This window comes from Poecilia reticulata, chromosome 9, assembly GCF_904066995.2.
Source record: "Poecilia reticulata chromosome 9, P_reticulata-male-v2, whole genome shotgun sequence".
NCBI classification, from domain to species: Eukaryota; Metazoa; Chordata; class Actinopteri; order Cyprinodontiformes; family Poeciliidae; genus Poecilia; species Poecilia reticulata.
This window is the reverse complement of record NC_088838.1, coordinates 21,819,669-21,842,099: the sequence shown is the minus strand read 5'-3', so window position 1 is coordinate 21,842,099 and position 22,431 is coordinate 21,819,669. Positions and strand designations below refer to the sequence as shown.

General features: G+C 39.1%; 1 protein-coding gene across 3 annotated transcripts in view; it reads left to right on the top strand.

Annotated features, from left to right (window-relative positions):
• pde4d (phosphodiesterase 4D, cAMP-specific) overlaps positions 1-22,431 on the top strand; it is a 205,104-nt gene that overhangs the window by 87,147 nt on the left and 95,526 nt on the right. Inside the window, exon 1 of one of the 3 annotated variants that reach the window (XM_008418381.3) lies at positions 15,975-16,986. The exons of the other annotated variants lie outside the window; for them this stretch is intronic. Coding sequence (XP_008416603.1) covers positions 16,724-16,986 — 263 coding nt within the window. The 5' untranslated portion in view covers positions 15,975-16,723. Of the gene's footprint in view, positions 1-15,974; positions 16,987-22,431 lie in introns of those variants that run through there. 3 annotated transcript variants of the gene reach the window in all.

Below are 22,431 nucleotides of genomic sequence, written 5' to 3'. Positions count from 1 at the left end.
ATCAGTGGTTAAACCTCTCAATGAGTTAACGGCTGGATATCCACCCTGTCAGAAAAAATCAAAACGAATGAAGTTGCAACATTACCTTGACCCCAAAGAACCTTTTGCTGCACGCTGGACAACTGCTTGCCAGCAAGCTTTTGAAGAGGTTATCCAGAAGCTGAGTACGGCACCAGTTCTCGCATTTGCAGACCCAGGTAAACCTTACATCTTACACACTGATGCTAGCTCTACTGGCCTTGGTGCAGTTTTGTACCAAGAACACGATGGGCGAAACAAGGTGATTGCATATGCCAGCAGAGGTCTGTCCCGCAGTGAAAGTCGCTACCCTGCCCATAAACTTGAGTTTCTGGCTCTCAAATGGGCAGTTACAGAGAAATTCTATGACTACCTGTATGGATCTGATTTCACTGTGGTTACAGATAGCAACCCACTGACATATCTGCTAACTTCTGCTAAATTGGATGCTACAAGCTACAGGTGGCTTTCTGCTCTTTCAACTTTTACATTTAAGATCATTTATCGGGCTGGCCGGTTAAATGCAGATGCTGATGGTCTTTCTCGGCGACCTCATGCTGAACAGGTGACTGATCCTTTATCTCTGAAGGAGAAAGAGAGAATATTGAAGTTCACTGAACAACATCTGGAGCATCCATCCTGTATTTCCATTGACCAGCATTCAGTCCAAGCAATATGTGATAGACAACTGGTGTACAGCTCACCCAACCTGGACCAGGTTGCTGCTCTTGTGCAAACTCTCTCCATTAACACTGACAGTTTACCAGACAGTTTTATTAATGATCTGCAGTTCTCTTCACCTGTTGTGCCATCTTTTTCTGAAGGTGAAATTGCTGACATACAAAGAACCGATCCAGTCATTCAGCATATCATCGCTCAGTTGGAACGAGGGGAAAACCCACCGCCATCTCTGAGGGAGCAGCTCCCCGATCTGCCATTACTCCTGCGAGAGCTTACACGTCTGGAGCTCCATAATAATGTTCTCGTCAGGAGAAGGAACATTGGAGGTGAGCTTACTTACCAACTTGTACTTCCAGAGGAATGGCGGGCTGAGGTCCTCAACCAGCTTCATGACCAGATGGGCCATTTAGGTACAGAGAGGACTCTGGACCTTGTCAGATCACGGTTCTTCTGGCCACGAATGGCAGTTGATGTCTGTAACAAACTTAAGAACTGTGAGAGATGCATTCGAAGAAAAGCACAACCTGAGAAAGCTGCACCCCTCGTTAACATTAAAACTTCAAGGCCACTCGAACTTGTTTGTATGGACTTTCTGTCAATAGAACCAGACCGAAGTAACACCAAAAATGTTTTAGTGATAACTGATCATTTCACAAAATATGCTGTTGCAGTACCAACACCAAACCAAAGAGCTAAAACTGTAGCAAAAGTGCTATGGGAGAACTTTCTTGTTCATTATGGACTGCCAGAGCGTCTCCATAGCGACCAAGGGACTGATTTTGAATCTCACACTATCAAAGAGCTCTGTCAAATCACAGGAATCCAAAAGATTAGGACCACACCTTATCATCCCCGTGGCAATCCTGTGGAACGATTCAACCGAACGCTCTTAAACATGTTGGGTACGCTGCAAGAAGAAGACAAAACTCACTGGAAAGACTTTGTAAAGCCGTTAGTACACGCTTACAACTGTACTCGAAATGATGTCACTGGATACTCCCCGTATGAACTGATGTTTGGTCGACAACCCCGACTTCCTGTTGACTTGGCTTTTGGACTTCCTGTGTCTGAGAAACAATCTACATCTCATTCACAGTATGTTGAAAAACTCAAGTCACACCTCAAAGAAAGTTACAAGATTGCAACTGAAAACTCTGAGAAAGTTATGTGGAAGAACAAACTCAGATTCGACAAGCAAGTCACAGCTGCAGAACTCTCAGTTGGAGATAGAGTTCTGGTTAGAAATGTCAAACTACGAGGCAAGCACAAGCTCGCAGACCGGTGGGAGTCGGATGTGTATATTATTCAGAAGAAAGCCGGCACTCTTCCAGTATACACAGTTAAACCAGAAGGCAAAGATCGTCCCGTCAGAACTCTCCACCGTGACCTGCTGTTGCCTTGTGGCTACCTGTCTCCAGCCTCCAAACCAGAACAAATAAAGCCAACGACTGTGATTGTACCCGTGACTCCAGAAAATATAGATCTTCCAGATCCTGAAAATGAAGAAGTATTCTTACCTGATTTATCTGATTACTCCAGCTCTTATCTCACCAGAATTACAACTGAGGTTGACTTACCTGCTCCCGCATCTACTGTCGCTCCTATGCCTGTGGATCCGCCCGGCCAGCGCTCACAGGGTTCCATGGAAGGAACTGTTGGTGAGGAACAGGAAGTGGAGTCTGGACCTGTACCTACTGCTGAACTGGACATGGAGCAAACAGCTGAAGATGAAGCAGATTCTGCTGACTCGGAGCCTCTCGAGGAAAACTCCTTCTCTCAATCAGGACCTGTCTCTCCTCACTCAGAATCTGCATCCTCTCCAGAACAAACCAGCCTGTTAAGTGATTCTACTGCTTCAAAACTCTCCAGTCCAGATCCGGAACCACCTGTCCGATGCTCGACTCGAACACGTCAGCCACCATCTCGTCTGCAGTATTCGAAACTTGGGCATCCACTTCTGCAAAGCATCCAGTACCTGTTTCAAGGACTCAGCACAGCCTTTACATCTGCTCTGGAACTGGATGAGACCTCTGTAACCTCTGCATCATGTGACAGTGTGGTGTGTCACCAGCCGCTTGCATGTGCGAGGACGCACATGAGTTTAGGGGGGGAACCTGTAACCCGTAATTAGTCAATTAGTCAGACTTTTATTTTTACGGGCCCACTTCCTGTTTTGCCCCAAACTCTTCAACTTATTTAAAGCCCCGCCTCAGCGCAGTTTAAAACACCACCTGTTCCACTGTGATTGTGACTGGCTGTTGGCGTCTTGCTGATCATCTCTCCTTGGAAAATTCACCCAAATCTCTGAAACTGATTTGAACTATTGGTGAGTTTGCTGTTTGATAGCAGTATTGTTCAGCATGAAAGTTTTGCTCGATGGCTCATTGGAGCATTTTTTTATTAGAACTGTGGCAGTTGTTACCTGGGCTGTCACCGGGATTCACAGCTGATCGCAGTCTAGCACTCTCTGCTCAAAGGTAATTGTTTTGTGCAAGATTTCTTTTCCAATTTCATTACTTTTGTAATGAAATTGATTGAAAATAGGATGTAGCTACATTTAAATTGATATTGCGCAGTATATTTTCTTTTTCCTCACACTGCTTGAGTATTTTGAGTTAATTTATTTTCTCTTGATTGATATTTTGAAAGTGAACTTTGATTTCAACTTTAACCTTAAATGGATTAGTTTGAAATATGATTATTCTTTTTGTTTATCTAAATTATGGTTAAGTTAACCTGACTGAAATGTTTAGTTTAATTATTGAATTTGATATTTATTGTATTTGTGTGTTTGCACATACTTATTGTTGATAAACCGCCTAATGGTTTTTTTTTTGGCCTTTTAGGTCGGGTTTTTTTTGATGGATCAGATTCTCAGATCCACTTCTGAGCAAAGGATGGCGAGCTAAGGACAAGAACTTTGATCTTTTGAATTTATTTATTTTGAATTAATTTGACCCTCATTGTGTATTTGTAATTGTTTGTTGTTGTTTTTTTCCCCCCTATCATCAATACAAAAAACACCAAAACTAAAACAGTGATTGTCTTCATTCACACCTCAGGCTCCTTCAAGAACCATCTTCTGATGCTGCTTTTGTAGCCGCAGTTAGCTGCGTAGCCCATAACTGTTACATTAGGACAGCGAAAGTTTTAATACGTATGTAAAATGTATTTTTTAAGTTAGATGCTGCAGCTTTAAACAGAGGTTCGGTGTGAGAGTCACTACCAGGTGGAGCAGAAGCGGCACTCCGTCTGTCAAATATTACTACCTATAGCGCGTAGCAGCGGTTCAACAGCGAGAGCAGAACCAGCGTCTTACATCGCAGCTCGAAGACTTAAATAATTTTATGGGTTATTTGTTTAGCTTTCTGACTGTCATGCTAATCCGGGTGAGTGTTTGTAGCTGTGCGCTGCTTTACCTGCTATCAGATCCTCCATATGTCTTTTTTACTGCAGTGAGCCTCGATGTAGCCAAACTGTAACCAAGCATTTTGACGTGCTTCAATTTTCTGCCACAACACGCGAACTTCCCCATTCACTCAGTGCATTATTGTTCCACATCGCTTAGGATTTGTTGCTGCGCGTTTGAGCAGTGTGAAGGAAAGAGGAGACCAGCTGCACAGGCAGGCTGCGAAATGAGATGCAGGTGATCGGTATCGGCAACCAGAGCCAGTGATTGGCACTGACTCAAGAGCCAGTGCCGATCGGGCTATTCCTTGAGCCATTCCTTGAGCTATTACTTGAGCCCGATCATGCACTTTTTCACGAAAATCGGCCGAGTATGATCGGTGACTGATCGATTGGCACACCTCTAATACATATGGAAAGATTTTTCTTGAGGATAATGTAACTCTCTGAAGACAGAATTTTTTTTTCTTTTTTAATTGCATATTTGGAAATATCAGCTGTTTGTCTTTTGTTTTATTTGTCGTGCAGTTTCTGCAAGTCTGGGAAAGGCAGTTTTTTTGTTGTGTGGTTACAATGTGGTTACAATGGGAAATCTTTAATATGATTACTTTTGGTTGATTTGGTTCTCTATATGATTAACCTTTGTTAGGATACATCTGAAATTTTAAGTTTGACCTTCCTATTAAACAACTAAAAAGATTAGACCGTTGTAATTCAAGACATCACTGAATTCTGCCTCAGAGCAACCAGTTGAAAACTCCTTATAGAAATACAACTAACACATTGACTTGCCATCATGGGATAGGCAAGAGTGTAACTAACAGCATTAACACATCCCTGGTCAGAGAGGCAGCTTCACAATACCTTAGCCGCAAGCTCCACACAAAAATTCATAATAGAAAAACCCAACATGGCTGTTCTTGATCTTTTATTCACTCTCTGTATGTCTCCAGAGGGGCCTGTGTTCAGTCTGATAACTTTTTGATGTGACTGCAGGCGGTTTTTGCTCAAAGACTGCTGTAGGCTAGTGGCTATTATTTGCACAGAAATAACTGAATTTGACTGAAATATCCAATGTTCATTGCTATGAATATGTGAGGATCACAGTTTCAATTATTGGGGTGCTTATTCCTTGTCTGAATGGATTACACATATTGAAACATACGATTGTGTATGTTAACTACTGTTGTATATCTTTGGATCTTATTAATCAACTCTGTATGACAGCTTGTTTAGAGTTTCATTTAAGGACTTTTTTGTTTACAACAAAGAATAAACTTATTTAAAGTATCTATTTTTTTTATTGTTGAAAGAATTTATTTTAAGCTTGCCATTTTTAGTCTCTTACTCTGACCTTATAGAGACCTCAAATACTGTATTAAAAATGTATTTGAGGTGGGTGTGGTGTAGATATAAAGTGCAACATTCTTGCGATGAACAGCACATTATTATCATGTAAAATAAGTTCTTTCTGAAAGCATGTTAATGACACAATCAATCATTGCTGAACCAAGAAATCTGGATTGTTCTGACTAAAGACGTATTGATCAGGCTTTTTCTAGCTGATTGTAGATTTCTGGCTGTTTCAGGATAAGTTTTGTTTTGTTTTGAAAGTTATAGCAAGGAAACTACAGGGGCGCCTCCCATCTCTCTTATTAATCAAATTCTGTTTTTGTCTGTCATTTTAACCAACTTTAATCTTCCAGCACTGTTTGGAAATGAGCAAAACAACAAAAAGAATAGCATTTTGTGCAACAAGCACGTAAAGCACTTAAAAAAGCTGCTGCTTAATTCTGCAGGATCAAAGCATCCATCCTTAACCTTAATCTGATTTTCCACATACTCAAAAGAAAAAGCATCAAAGAATTTGAAAAAAAAGTAGGAATTCATTGTGATTTTTATGAGCAGGGGAAGAACACCAACACTTTTCAGTATTTGACCTGCTGATCACCAGTAAGAAATTATCAATAGAAAATTGGCCAAGTTCTATTTCTGGATAATAGACTGATGCATCACCAAATCTGACCTTGGAAGGTCATGATAAGCAACAACTACTGCCTGATTCACCACATTAAATAGTACCGTGCTGTTTCTTATACTGCATTGTTCAGAAAGATCAAATCTAGCGGTCGGTGCACAAACACATCTTTACATTATATTAATCCATTTCTGAAGCCATGTTAAACTCCATGTTTCCTTGAGCCTGTTATTAGTAGGTTCAATTTGATTATCCACACACATGACTGATTACAGCCTGACCTGTTGAATCAGGATAGGCCGTCAGGTGGAGTATTATGTATTTTTTTTTATTTCAGGCTCATTTTATACCACAATTAAGTAAATGTCACCTTCTGTTGCTATAAAAATAGTGCATGTATCAAGAACAACTTAAAAGATGTTTGACTTCAAATCATGTCCGCATCTGGCACCTTGAAATAGGCCTCTGTCACTTTAAGGACCTCCTACACTTTCCGACTCTCCCCCTTCAGCACATCGTCACAACACTGCTTCTCCATGCTGTCCTTCCATGCTGTTTACAACTGTTCTTAGAAGTGTTGTAGTTTGTATAATAAGCTCAGCAGAGGCGCAGTTCCGATAGGTGTTTGCTAATTGCTGCTACCGCTAGTCTGGGGAAATGTGTGTGAGTTGAGGAAGTGTGAATTTATGTGGAGCAGGAAAAGGACTGGTGACTCTAAATAAAATCTGTTTGCATCTTTAAAAAATTCTTCACATCAGGCCACGATCTACAGAAATGCTATAGTTACTGACTCCTGTCAGTCTTGATTGAAACGCTTAGTCCTTTATTTACCACATTAATTACTGCTATGCTATTTTCTGCATGTGAATTGTCCAGTTTATGTCCAGTGCTTCATAAGGCAAATATTCATATGCAGAACTGCCATCCTTCCAGGAACCACTGTGTTTAACACCATGAGTTATTTTCTTCTTGCGTTTTCTTCTACCCTTGCTCCCTTTCAACCCCTGTTCCATGTCCCTGTGGTCATTTGTATTCATCCACTTTCATTTGCTGTCACCCCGCTTCAGTTACAACGTGCTCTGAGCTCCCCTCTCGCTTGGCAAGCTGTTCTGCAACTTTTCCACCCTCGCCCCCCATCAGTCCCCTTCAGTTCTTTCCCCCGCCCTACCCATTTTCTCTCATCATGGCTGGCTGGTTCATCACGGCACTGTGTCACTCACTAAATAACAACTCTCACCGTCCTCTAAAACAAGCACGACCGAACCCGAGACACCATTCAGCACACGAAGAGATTTTGGTGGATCCTTTGAATCAATCCCCGTCAGGCTTTTTATTATTTCTTCATTTTCTCCTGGCAGTGAAGCCTGAAATACTTCCTGAAGGTTTTAGCTTAATGGGTGATTATTCAGTCTTGATGCACACTCACTTTGAGTGGGCATGCTTTACATTAGTAATAGTTTTTCTTCCCCTTCTCTGGCACTTCATGGATGACTTACAGATTTGGCTAATTAGAGATAAAACTGGAAATTTGCATTCTCAAATACAGTTTTGGAAATCAGAGCAACAAATGATGCCATCACTGCTACATAATTATTTTGGTAGACATGAACCTCTTTGCACATCTGCCAAAATGCATGTGTGTGTGTTTTAAGCCTGCAGAGACAAAGGGTGTGACCTTTAACTGTCAATGGGCGAGGGACCACACGACTGTCCCTCTGAGGGCTGGGTACTGCTGCTCCAGCCAAAAATCTGTCCAAAAAATATTCTCGTTGGGCCAGAGGTACCAGCTGCACAGAATAGTAGCTCATTGTTTAATGAAGAGATGAAAGCATAGAAAGCAGAAATGCAAAAAAGTGTGAAAAATAAGATATATTCATGTATTAAAGGTAACACACAAAATACCTTTCAGGTATGGAGTTTCAGACCTAGAAAGAGACAATCAGTTCCTTCGTATGAATAAATGTGAAAACGATGTCAGTTCTCACATTCTCTTTGCTTTCAGGTGACATTTTGTACGATTGCACCTAACATGATTTTGATGATAAAATTTTGCTTTTTTCTGCCAGGCCGTTATCTGTGGGGTAGAGATGCAAAGCTGCTATAATTCTTTTAGAATGCAGTATCATGGAGATCATTATTTTCTGCATGAAACCCTTGGGAGCTGCTGATAATTACTGTGGCACGATTTGTCATTTGCAGTAACCACACCCCCTTCCTCCACTTGAAAGAAAACAAGTTAATTTGGCAATTGTGGTTAAAATTTCTTAAATTAACCCCATTTAAATGTGTAGACATTTTCACACTGTTTACAAAATTAAAAGGAAACAGTGGCACTGTTTGTTCATGTTTATGTTAAATAATGAGTTGCCATTTTGCAGTGGTGCTACTACATTCCTCTGAATAAAATAGCAGGTATGGCTGATCAAGGTCTAAATACGGCAGCATTTTTACATGACAAAGAGTAACAGAAGTTGCAATAGTATAAACATCCACATAATTGTTGGGCGCAGCATATGGGGGACAGCTTGCCTTGACATGAATGAGAAGTTTTGCTGCATGTTTCTGATAATTTTTGAACAACTGCTGCCATCTGTTGGCCAAAGGTAGAAACTAAACCAAGATATTAAAAAGTGATTTCTGTGGTACTGTCTAATTTGCTGCTGTCTGAAATAAAAATGCTGGGACCTAACGGAACTTTTCAGTGTACTGATGATTTTCTGTAGTAGACCAGTTTCACAGGAAGTTCTGCTTCTGAAGTAGGTGATTCTCTTAATAAAGAATTAGACTTTTAATGTATTTTTTAAAGTAAATATTTAGCAGCAATGCGGTGTTTTCAAATGCGGTAAATAATTTTATTTGCTTACATGCACATATTTGTCAGCTGCAACATAACTTCCATGTCATGTTCCGCAGCTCAGTGATAATCTGTTACTTTTGCGTTCAGTCTTCAGAAAATATAATAAATACTTACAGCATTTTGCTGATGCTGCATGGTGCCGCAGTGGTTTTCACTGTTGCAAGTAGTTCTGGATTTGTATGGCAGCTTGTGGTCTTGCTGCAAGGAGTTTGCATCTTCTCCTCTTGCATCCATGCATTTTGATCAGTAGCAAAATATATAAAAAATAATATAAGAGATGTATCTGTTTGAAAAAAAGAAATACAATTTTATTTTAATTTAAAAAAATGGCTAAGCAAAAATTATGTATTGGCTAATATTAAAATGACTTGGCTTATAATAAATTTCAGCATATAATCTTAAAATTTTAAAATGACTCATGAGCTTTATTAACTAGTTGGAGCAATGATGGTAATTTGTTTCACATTTAAATAATTTTCTGCCTTTAAATACCTATTTTTACTCTGTGGCTTTCAACTTGAGTGGAGCTTTAATTATGATTTAATTTTATTTCTTAAATTAATTTATTACTTGCTAAATGATTTTTTTCCCCGCTAACATGTTTTGCAGTGTTTCCTGAATTTCCATCCATCCATCCATCCATCCATCCATCCATCCATCCATCCATCCATCCATCCATCCATCTTCTTACACCCTTATCCCAGTGGGGAGGGGAGGGTTGCTGGTGCCTATCTCCAGCTGTCAACAAGCGTGAGGTGGAGTACATCCTGGACAGGTTGCCAGTCCAATGCATCGCAACACAGAGACAGACAGGACCAACAATCATGGACGCGCACACACACACGCACACACACACGCACACACACACACACACACACACACACACACACACACACACACACACACGCATGCACGCACACACACACACGCACACGCACACACCTAAGGAGAATTCATACAGAGGAATTAACCTGACAGTCATATTTTTTGCCTGTGGGAGGAAGCCGGAGAAAACCCACGCATGCACAGGGAGAACATGCAAACTCCATGCAGAAATACCCCGGGCCGGGAATCGAACCCAGAACCTTCTTAAAATAATTGAGAAAAAATAACTCAAATTGTGTCTGAATACATTATTCCAGTTTCCTGGATAGGGAGTTTTTAAAGATGTCCACTTGAGGGAGACAAAGTTGCATCAGGAGAGTTGATGTATTTTATCTGTAAGTGAAGTTATATTAGGGCCTGCAGTAACCTACAGTAGCCCTTACCTGTCAAGTGATACTTGTTAAAATTGAATTTCTAGTGATATCCTCTGTGTGATTTTAAAGTGTGTGACACAGTTTGCACTTATTCATGAGCACTGTCACATAACCCATCATATGTCTGAATGCTGTAAATGGTAACTATAGCAACAGGTAAATGTAGTAAATCTTAGTCATCCTTGACAGCCTCATGTGAGTGAACTCTGCCAGTAGCGAACCAGACTTCAGGCTGTGCTCACTGAGGTGACGGCATGCTGTGTGCTGCCAAAAGAGAACCGCCCAATCTGTTGAGATTAATAATATTTGTAAATGCAATTTCTTTCCCACATAAGATGCTGCATTGGTGAAATTGGTTTTGTTGTTCAGAGACTCTGGCAGTTGTTTTTCTCCCTAAGGTGTTTTGTCATGCCTTCATCTGAATTTCTATCAAGTTATGTTACTGCTGACCTGAAATCGATGGATAGAACTGTCCTTTGGAAGATTTCTGACCCACTGTGCTAATTTGCATTACTCCAGCTTTACAGCAACATTTATTTAACTTCAGTCCCATAGCAAAAGTAATTAAACTAAAGGAACTAAACTTAGTTTTTTAGTCCATAGCACCAAGAAATTATTTCTTCTGCTGCATTTTCATTGTACAGCTATGTTTGAGTGTATAGATCTCCTTCACTTTCTGCAGATTGGCTTTTCTCTTCTTCCTTTTGTTCTTCCAGCCTTCAGTTCTTGACAAATCCACTTGGCCGTCTCCATCTATGTTGCCCTTGGTAACCAGGGGGAAATGCTCATGGACGTCATGCACAGCAACAAGCGGCGGTTATGAGAAATATTTTATAAAGCAGAGGAGGGGAAGAGAAAATCAGTCAGGAAGCAGAAGCCAAATGGAAAAGTGTGGAAAGGAAGTGCAAAAAAATAAAAAATAAAATAAAATCTGAGAAACATTACGTCTAGTGATGGATGTTTTCTGGCTGATAAAGAGTAATAGACTTAAGTAGCTCTGACAAAAGCGTGGTAATTTTTTGGGTTGTCATTGGGTTTTAATATAACATTTTGGTGTGACTATGTTGACCAACAAATTTACAAAAAAAAGTCAATATTAATTTGGATTGGGAAATTATAGTATGAGCTGCCATACTGTAATCATCAGTGTTTACTCAGATTACAAGTAAAAACTATGCATATTTCTGTGTAGCTTGGGTTATCTAAGTGACGGTTGCATGAGAGATCATTGCCAACGGTGACTCACTCTTTATGGAGATTAGAGAGTCATGTGAGTCTGTCTTTCACAGCTCCTCCTATAAATTTCTCCTTTAGTGACACCGAGAAGCTTATCATACTCGCCTTACTCAGACATAGCAAGACTTGTAATCAATCTACTCCATTTACGGTTCCACAGTTTCGCTGATGTAGCTTGAAAGTAAGATCCTACAGAATGTCCACATTATGGCTGAAGTTTACAAACACAGCTTTGACTATGTGAAACTTCCCTCATGTGTCAAATAAAACTGCAGTTGCTCCGGAGTAATAATAGTTAAACAGTTAGGTAAATAGGGAAGGATTTTTAACCGGCATTATGCCAAAGGAAAAAAAGTATGAATCTAGATAGAAATATTTGTGTCAGTGTCGGCTTAAGAGTATGGGATTTCTGTAGACCTGGCTTTAATATTATAAATATTGCAGATGAAACAAGGTAAAAGACTCCAACACAACTCAGAGTATATAGCTTCTTAATTTAAGAGCCATTTGGAAGCATCACAAACTTTTAATAGCTGGATAACTACCAAAGCTATCTATTGATGGAGAAAACCTGCAATCTGATGCTTAACAGATCCCCGCTCTAGTTTCCACGTCATTTCCAAATAGCTGACATTCTTTCTTCTAAATGAGAAATACAAAACAGACTACTAGTGCAGTAAAGCGTGTAACAGAAGACTTTACTTTTTGAAGTTAATCAGTCTCTCGGACCTGATGATCAGTAATCCATGACTCCCTGTCTCCCTAAAGTATCAGTATGACATGACTTGGAAGCCTCTATCTTTTACCCAATTTTCACTAGGTTGAACGAAGACTTCGGGGTTTTATTTTTATCTTGCCGCAACACATGGAGGATGTAAGGAGATTGGTAGGGGATGTAACTTCATCTACAAAAACCATTGAGCCTGCACCATTGAGGAGCATCTTGGACGTTACCAATAGTATAACAACTAAATGCTATACTTACCCAGTTGATTATTAGCGATGGCAAATGTGATCTCTAAGATCTTTTTAGTCCTACCTTTTAAAGCTGAAAATGCAGATTTAGCTAAAGGAGAGACTTTCAAATTGCTTTGAAATTACTTTCCTTCAAATTACATCACTAATATTATTTATGTAAACTCTTTGGTATTGCTTTGCTTAATGGTCCAGGCATGTTTTGCTGATACTGTGGAGTTTACCTGATGTGTAGCACCACATGTTGTAATGTCTCAGTTGCCTTGTCATTTAAAATGCTAATGATACATTTTGCTGTAGTTTTATTTTTCTTTTTATATTTAAAGCTAAACTTTGAAACTTTGAAATTTTAGTGTCGTGAGTGCCCCTAGGTGGTCAGATAATAAGTAGCTGAATTAATTATCAAATTCCAGCCTTTCAGATCTTTATAACCGCAGATTTATGTGGTGATTAAATTACTTAGGCTACGGTGTTAATGCTGAGAAAAGTGATGCTGGTACATTATTTATTACATTTATTTTTTTATTTTTTAGCTTGAAAACACTTTGTGTCAGTCTTATGTTAAAATATAAATACTCCTTATGCCTACTGTCCAAACTATACAGTACAAGGCAACTATTTTTTTAATTACCATACCATTTGATTTATAAAACTCTACCAGTAATATGAGAATAGACCTTTCAGTGGGATAATTCTCTAAAACATAAAGAGAGATCAAGACAGAAATGTGTCATAAGTTACAATACCAACCTTCTTCTATGGCCATAGGTTGTCAGACTTAAGTTCTTTGTAGCTTGTTTAAACCACTGAAGAGAAGGGAGAATGGTGTGTATGACCTCTCCCTCTATCCTTACATTACATGTCGCTTTGGCAAAAGGGACTTGAATTGTTGATGCCACCAGACATCAATTGTGTCACCAATGATTTTGTTGACAGTTATTTCTTGATGAGGGATTTAAATGTACAATTTTACAATGTGAATGAAGTTATTTACCTCCTTCCACATTCTTCCTGGGGTTGTCAAACAATAATGATGGAGAGTGCCGTATGTTCGGAAAAGTCTACAATATTATCAATATACCTTTAACCAACATTGTAATGACAAAGTGTGTTGGATGCTTTTAGAAATCACCCTTTCTCAGTGTATTCCTAGTTCAGCTCGGTGTTCATATCTAATATTATCTTTCTATTGCATAAAAATATATTTAATATTGAATCAGCAAAAAATTAAACTGGTCAGCAATCTCCCCAGACTGTTATAATGATGTAATGTTATGAGAAATTCCAGGTTTCTGTTCCAACTTTTCACTTTGTATTTCAAACATTCTTGCATGTTATGTTATACAAACAGAAGTTATAACTTATAAAAGCTAAGCTTACCTAAAATTTTAACTCAATGTTTTTACTACATACCTACTTTTTAAGAGTGAGAATATTTCAGCATGTATCACATGGATCAAATAGATTTTCCTTTCCTTATACAGCATCTAAATATGCTGTTTGCAAATTTCACAAAAATTCTAGATGCTGCACCCTCATCATTTATTGATAAAATAGGATACCCATGGACTGGCTGAGAGCTATTAGTCACAGAAAAGGAATCCTTTGATGTTGGTGAGTGTCATCTATAATATCATGTATAATCACTTGTGCAGATTCAAAATCAGTCAGGGAAATATCTCCATATGAATTGGTGCAATACTTAAGTGGTGTTCCAGAGGGCAGTTTCTAAACCTTGGCTCACTTCCTGACTCCTGAGTTTGTTGCATAAACAGGTTGAAGAGAAGTGACTCCAAAGCTCATTTCCCACTGACATCAGCTGAACTATTAATGCTTCCGGATGTGAACATTTTAACATACCGAACTACATTTGTGAACACAAACATAAGTAAATTACAGTACATTAACATTGTTGTGAGCATGTAAACACCAGCGCTGATGGTGTAGAGGTCATTCCATATCACCACTGTGCTTACCACGGTAAGCAAAAGGAATGCATTAGTCTTGTTTCCATAAAGCTTAGGAATGTAAATGGTATTCAATGAGATTCAGTGTTTATGTTTTTACAGCTATATTTTTAGTTCTTTCTGGAATGCTTCATTGGGAGTTGCTTTTGCTCATCAGGCAATATCTGACAGCTTCCCAAAAATACTGCAAAGAGTAGGACTAAGCAGGAAGTAGCATCGTACTGCACTATTGGAAAGCCAAAGCGCAACATATTTATTTGAACTAGATGCTTGCAACCTTGATAACAGAACGTTAAAACAGGACACCGGTTTTGATAGTTTTGGCTATTGAAACTTGACATATAAATGAACAAATATTTTTGATCACGATTACATTTTTCTAACATTACAATTATACAAAGTCTCCATAACTATAAGTGATCTTTTACATTTTAACTGCTAAAACATACAAGTGTTGTTCTACATCATAAGCGAGTTGGCATCCAGCTAACTCTCCAAATAAATATATTACTGATATTGAACGTCAATGAATAGCTCTTGAACTGTAATATCCTATCAAATATTGCCATTCAGCAGTTTTTTGTGATTGTGATTTTCTATCAGTTTGTGTTTTTAATTGTCTTTGGAAGGTTATACATCTTTTATGTAGTTAGCACCATAAATATAGCTAAAGCCATAATTTCCCCAAATCATTATTTTAACTCAAAGATTTTGAAAATGTTTCCAAAGGTTGAAACCTCAAAAGATAAAGAAAGGGCAACTCCATTCTAATACAGTCAGCCTTCTTGTTATCTGCTGAAAATTCTGCTCTCTCCAATTCTCTTGCGCCTGAATTCAGGAAAACTTAACATGTCACAGAAGAAGCAGTTTAATTTTTAATAGCATCTTACATCTCTGTGCTTCATTTGATCTCATTTTGATATTACTTTTTCCTGCTGTAATATCTACACCTTTCTAATATCCAAAGAGGATTCTTGCAGTCTTACTATAACAATCTGGTAAGATCCAAGCCTCCTCATGTCAATTCTATACTTGTATGACTTCCATAAAAAAATACATTTTTTAAGGATGTAAAACGTTTTTAAAAGTTAGAATAATGGTTTAACGAATGCTCTATGCATATCAAGACACCAAGCTTAAGGGAGAATAGGATCTCATTTACAACACAGAAGCCATAAAATGCTCTGGACATTTTATATGCAACTAGAAAACAAACACTATGAGGGAGTAGCAGAAGAATAGGGGTGGGTGTCACTTTTGTTTTGGTAGATCTTTTGCATGTGTTCTTGTTTTCAGTACTGTGTGCAAATACTGATTCAAATGAAATGGTAATTTGTGAATATACAGAGAGTCCTGGTTCTCACACAAGGAAACTTGTGTGGGGTTACTGAACTGAATTCAATGAATAAAGCATGCCTTTAAAGATAATTTTTTTAAACTGTCACTCATGCCCACCATCTCTTCATCCATCCCTCCATGTTCCTCACGGCTTCCCTTCTCTCTGCATACACACACAAGTACGCTCTGACGTTCTCTCTCTTTTTCTCACTCCCTCCCTCTCTGAAAAACTCACACACACTCATGCTCTGCTCAGCTCTAAAGGAGCAGTAGCTTATAAACTGGCTGCAGTAAGCAGTCATTCTCTCAGTGAAGGGAGAGAAGGGAGGGAAAGAGAAATTGCTTTGACTGAACGGACCAGCACTCTGCTGACCTAACTGGACTGGGTCATACTGGGATGTGTTTTTTTTTCTTTTCTGTTTTTTTTTCTTTATTGTTTAAGGCATGTGTTTCTATTGAATTTTGCCAGGCAGGTCCAGGCTCAAATAGACTGAATTAGCGAAGTTCAACTCTTTCTGGGCTTTATGTTGTTGGATTGGGAGGAGTTCTCCTGCAGGTCTGGAGGATTGAGAGCTAGATATGGAATTCCCTGCTTTTTGCATCCCTCTCTCTCCCTCCCTTTTTTTTCATCCTGCCTTCATCTTCTCTCTTACACTTTCACTGCAGACATCCAGTGTTGAGCAGACAAAGGCAGCTGGCTTCTGTGCTTCTTTTTTGTTCATGGGGAATAAGGGAGGAAAGGGAGCTCCCCATCTCTTTTAATTCATTTGCCTTTGGAAAAAGGAGATGCTGGTTTGAGAAAATACCAGCAGATTTTTTTCCCCCTCACTTTATCAGAGAGAGGACTTTTGGATTATTGCTGTTTTTATCATTTAACCTGACACTTCCTTAGAAAACGCACGACTCTAGTGCATTTGTTCTTTATTCTTGCCATTTTTCTCAACGGTCCCCACGTCCCATCCGCATTTCTGCTGGTGGAGGCCGTGGTGGTGAAGCCGGGGTAGGCATGGCGCAGCAGGGAGGCACAGGGGTGGCCCACCAGGACACCCTGGCAGTGCCGCCCATGCCCAAACACTCCGGACTGAACGAAGACCTGGTGAAGATCCTGCGGGAGAACCTGCTGCAGCCGGAGAGGCCGCGGGGACACCGGCGGTCGCCGTCCTCCATCTCCCCACGCCTTTCTCCACGCAACTCGCCGCGACTGCTCCGCCGCATGTTGCTCAACAACAACATTCACAAGCAGAGGCGCTTCACTGTTGCACATACGTGGTGAGGGTCAAATGTCCAGCATGGTGGCTGCATGCAGAGTTCCATGAATCTGTTCTTTATTTGGAAAACGTGTGGTTTTAGCTGCACCCATTGCAAACTTTCAAGCATATAACTTTGCTTAATACTATGTGATAGGGAAGTTACAGTGGAATGACCCCTATGAGTCATTAAACTTTGTTTGCATTTTAACTTGAACACAGTGAGGAACAAAAGAATAATGTGTTGGCAAATACCTCTTCCAAATTCCTTTTTCTGAAATCTCCTTGGAAACCCTCTTCTCACCTTTTGATAATGAGTTTCTGCTTTGCTCTTTCTCACATAATTTCTATTCCAGTGTCTCTCCCTCTCTCTGCTCTGTGTGTCTATTAGCCATTCGTACTTGTCTTTCCCTTTTTACGTCTATCCCCGCTCCCCATTCCTGTACTTTCTCTGCAGTTGTGGTCTCTTTCAGTCAAAATAAAAAAAAAAATCTGTCTTACTATAGTAAATAACGGAAACCTACTACATGTATTCCCCCTCGCTGTGGTTTTCTCTCCACACCTGCCTGCCTGCATTTTTTGACTATTAATTAGTCTTCTATTCCTGGCCGTCTGTCAGCCTCTGTTGCATTCGCCCACACGTCATCCTTTTCTTCAAGTCATATTTGTTCCTCTCTGCACTCTTCCCCTCCTCCCAGCTCTGATTTCCCCCCTTCTAACCAATTATGTCTCCTCCTTTCCCTCCAAAACACCTTCCCTTTTAATCATCCCCTCTTCATTTTTCATCTCCTTTTCCATTCCATTTTTTACCTGCTTTCTCATTTACTGTATGTCTTGTGTTCCACTTCTTCCTCTGCAAGAAGAAGACGACTTCCTTCTGGCATCTTTATCAGACATGATGCAATTCAGAAATTCCTATCTTCACAAACACATCAGGAACCTGGTTATTTCAGCCAAGTGATCAAATTGAAATTGGTAATGTCCACAGCACAAATGGAGGTCATTTAATTATAACTGCACTCAAAAATGGGCTGGTTGGATTTCATTTTTGTTTTTTCATTGTTCTTGATTTTAGGTTACATACCACCAACTGTTTTCTCTTAAGTATAAGGGACGTCTTGTTGTTTGTTTCTACATTTTTTACAAATACATTTTTGAAAAGATTAGCATGCATTTCAGACAGATCCCCTAAGACAATTAATAAAAGCACTTTTTTATGAAATTGCAGCTGCAGGTCTTTTAGGGTATTTCTGTGCACCTCAAACTGATTCTGATTTAAAATAGTCTCAAGACTTTAAATACCAATTTTAAGTCTTACAACAGATTGTCAATATGAGGTCCAGACTTTGGTTGGGCCATTTTAACACATGGATATTCATCCAAACGATTGTAATTCTGGCTGCGTGATGAGAGCTTCTTGTAAGATGAACCTTCACTTAGTCGTTTGCCGGCTCTCACAGGTTTTCTTCCTGCATTGCCAAGTGTTCAGCTTCATCCATCATCCCATCAACTCAAGCTCTCTGAGTGTGCTGAAGCAGCTCATTCCCAAAGCATGATACTGCCACCAGCATTATTCCAATATTATTTTCCAAACCCATTTTATTGCTCTGATTTGCAAGATCCAGCAGCTGAAAGAAAGCCTATTTGGGGTCTTGTACAGTATCATCTTTCGACCACATAGAAGTTGGCATGAAAGTCAAGCAGCCTAATGTTTGTATCTGACCTGAGTACCTTTCACATATTTTTTTCTATTTGTGGAAAACTTCAGAAAGTGCTTCTTTTAGTTCTTTCTCAACAACAGTGTAGCTAAGAAGCTACACTATTTGTTCTCTAACCAAATGGCACATAAGCTTTCATCTGCCTGGTTGCTTTATGTTTGATGCTTTCATGATGTTTGTTTAGCACGTTGGTCAGTCTTGCTGTTTTAAAAGTGCTTATAAGTAGAGTTGGATTGGTTTTAAATATGGAGAATAAATTACACATTGGTGAATGGTGAAATATTTGTAAAAAATTAAGCTAAAGACTATTTGCAATAGACTTTGTGTGAGGGTATCAGAGTACAGGGGCCTGTTTACAAAAGTGCATGCCAACATTTTTGCAATATGCATTATTCTAAAATCCAAATAAAATGAAAAGAAGTGTCTGCAACACGACATGCTAAAAATGTGAATATTTTTCCATTGCATGCAAATCATCACCATGTCATTTAATTCTTAAACAATGACAGACTCAGCGAGGGATAAAATTAAAGAAAAAAAGACAATTGAATTAAATCAATTCAAGAATAGAAAAAAAACTGGCAACTGAAAATGCAACTCACTTAGAGCATCTAATACCACCAGCAAAATATAAATCTTTATCTTGCGAATGGAAATCTTTGGATTTTTCACCAACAATCAACATCTTGATTTTTTTTCTGAAGAATAAAACATGTAACAGTCAGATATAAATAGCTTTCATTTATATATATATAAATGTGTATATATATATATAAACACATTACCTACACCTTCCACTGTGACTGCGACATCTTACACAGAGCACCAATAAAGCTGTGAAAAATTTGTCACAGGAGTCATTTTCGAGGTTTATCTGCCATTTTTATTTCGCCGCACCTTCTGTCTGATAGAATGTCCTATTTCAGTCTCTGTCATACAGGGTTTTTCTTATATTTTATATTATGAATGTTTTCTCCACATTTTTATCTTACTTCCATCTATCTCCAAATTTCGGGGAAATTTCAGGACACAAGATCATGAAAATGTAATTTTATTCATACTAGCAGGTTTGGCTTAGGAATGTGCTGAGGTCTGAATAACTGTATGCATTTTGAAAATCTGACAGATACCACTGCATTTGGCATTTCTTCTCAAGTCAAAAACATACTTAGTTTATAGTCTTATAAAAGTGTTTACTTTAGCCTTTAGTCATTTAGAAATGACCTTTGTACTCGAGACAATTGCCATGTATATATGCTACAAGTTTCTGTAGGCAGTTATAGGTATATTTTTAGATAATACTTTTCTAAAGGTTGTTGCAAAAAGGACAATATGTGAGAGAGGGCACAGTAGGAAATGAGTAATAAGAAAGTAGAAAGAGCACTTAATCAGAGAGTGACGTGGTCATGCCCTTGTGTTGTCTCTTGACATTTGAAAAAAGTGACTGAGTGAATGTCACAGAGAGATAAAGTAAGCGTAGGAGGTTAGGAGAAAACTAGCCTGTACATGTGTAAGCCAGGGGTAAAAGACAGAAACAATTTGTCAGAGAGAAGAAAAAAAAATCCACCGTGAGACGCCAGTGAGTGGTGTGGATGTTGACAACTGCAGCGTAATTTACTCCAATCACATCCTCATTGTTTTACAGCTGCAGGGAATCACAGGACCACTATGGTGTAAATCTGGTGACATACACTGTCCTCAGTGGCTCTGCTCCACACTTCATTAGCAAGAAAATCCTTCTCCATGGGCCGATTGGCCTCATGTACAGCTTTATGGACTCAACTCCCTGAAAACCATTCACAAATTGCATTACAGCTCCTCTGAGAATGCTTTGGAGAAAGCATCTCTAGGGCTTATTGGCTCCTTTGCCCCTAAATAAATTAATTGCATGTAATTGTTAGCATTGATGCAAGAAAGATATGTTGCATGTTTAAATATACTATTTAAAAGTGATGATGTGAAGTTTATTTCCTAATAGGCTTAGCAACGTCATCATTTCACTTTTTTTTTTTTTTTCTAATGCATATTTTTGCGATAGACAGAAGCTCAAACATAATTGTTGAGCTACAAGAAAACTGATGCATGGCTTTGAAATGTTTTATAAATGAAAATATAGGTTTTCAGTCATAGATTTAACAATTACTGGAAGGTGTACAGAAGTGCAAACTTTGGCGTTGTATGTTTTCAAATATCAACACTGAACTTTTTGGACATACTTTCTCAACAAAACCCATCTTGGTCAGATTGCATGTCATATGTGAACAGCAATTTTCAAGTTTTATCAAAAATTCTGAATTGAACTTGGTTCTCTGCCAATCAAAGACAGATATGCTTTATCTAAATCATTCTGTTATAACTCTGTCTTTGTATTTATGGATGTTGTCCCCTTGGAAGATAAACCTCTTCTTCCAATTTGTATGTATGACGCGGCCACCACACTATTTCATATTATGGGGTGTTCATCATGTTAGTGTTGTGCATGTAGGCCAGAATGTTTAATTTTGGTCTCATCTTAGTGGAGCACCTTCATCCTACATGCTTGTGGCAAACTGCCAATATCTGCAGCTCTTCCAGAGTTACCTAGGGGCTCTTGGCTTCTTCTCTGATTTATGCTGTCCTTGCCTGGGCAGTTGGTTTGTGGTCAGCTACGTCTTGGCAAGTTCGCAGTGATGTCATGATTTTGCCATGATCAGACAGTGTATTAAAAAGGAATCCAAGAGATGCTTAAAGATTGAGACATTGTTTTCTTGCCTGATTCTACTTTTGCCGAAAGAAAAGTTTAACTTTTCTTTCGGCAAAGACACTTCACACATATCTGCAGTTCAATCATCTCAATTGCAGCCAATGCAACTGACGTTTTCTTGTCCAGCTTTCAGCAGCCTGTGCAGTCCGTTGTTGTAGGTGACCAGGAAAACACGGAGTGGAGTTTTGGCCATATGAGTATTCTCATGTCAGTCAAGTGGAATAGTTTCCTTCACAAACCAAACCAATAGAAGTAGTGCTGAGGGAAGTACATTTTTATGGTAAATAGGAGGGGGCCCAAATGAATATTTTTGAGGATACTTTCCCTTCATACATAGTTACTGCAACCCCAATGAAACATACAGATTTATTCCCTAGTAATTTTCCTTGTCTTTCCTATCAGGATGGTATTTCTGGCTTGTGGTGACTTATAGTGATCGAATTATGGTTTAAATAACACTTTCTTTCTTTCTTGCTAATTCTGTCAAATCTGAAAGCAATCAAAAAGACAAAGAGGCCAGTTATTTTAAATTTTGTATTTTTGTATATATCTATCACTGATTTGGGCTGCACTGTGGCACAGTTGGTAAAGCTGTTGCCTTGCAGCAAGAAGGTTCTGGGTTCAATTCCCGGCCCCGGTCTTTCTGCATGGAGTTTGCATGTTCTCCCTGTGCATGCGTGGGTTTTCTCTGGGTACTCTGGTTTCTTCCCACAGTCCAAAAACATGATTGTCAGGTGAATTGGCCTCTCCAAATTGCCCCTAGGTGTGTTTGTGCATGGTTGTTTGTCCTGTCTGTCTCTGTGTTGCCCTGCAACAGACTGACGACCTGTCCAGTTGACCCTGCCTCTTGCCCGGAACGTTAGCTGGAGATAGGCACCAGCAACCCTCCCAACCCCACTAAGGGACAAGAGTGTAAAGACAATGGATGGATGTATCACTGAATTTATTTTCTTGAGTTAAAAATGAAGATGTCCTCCCACATCTTCTTTTCCTACATTTTTGATAT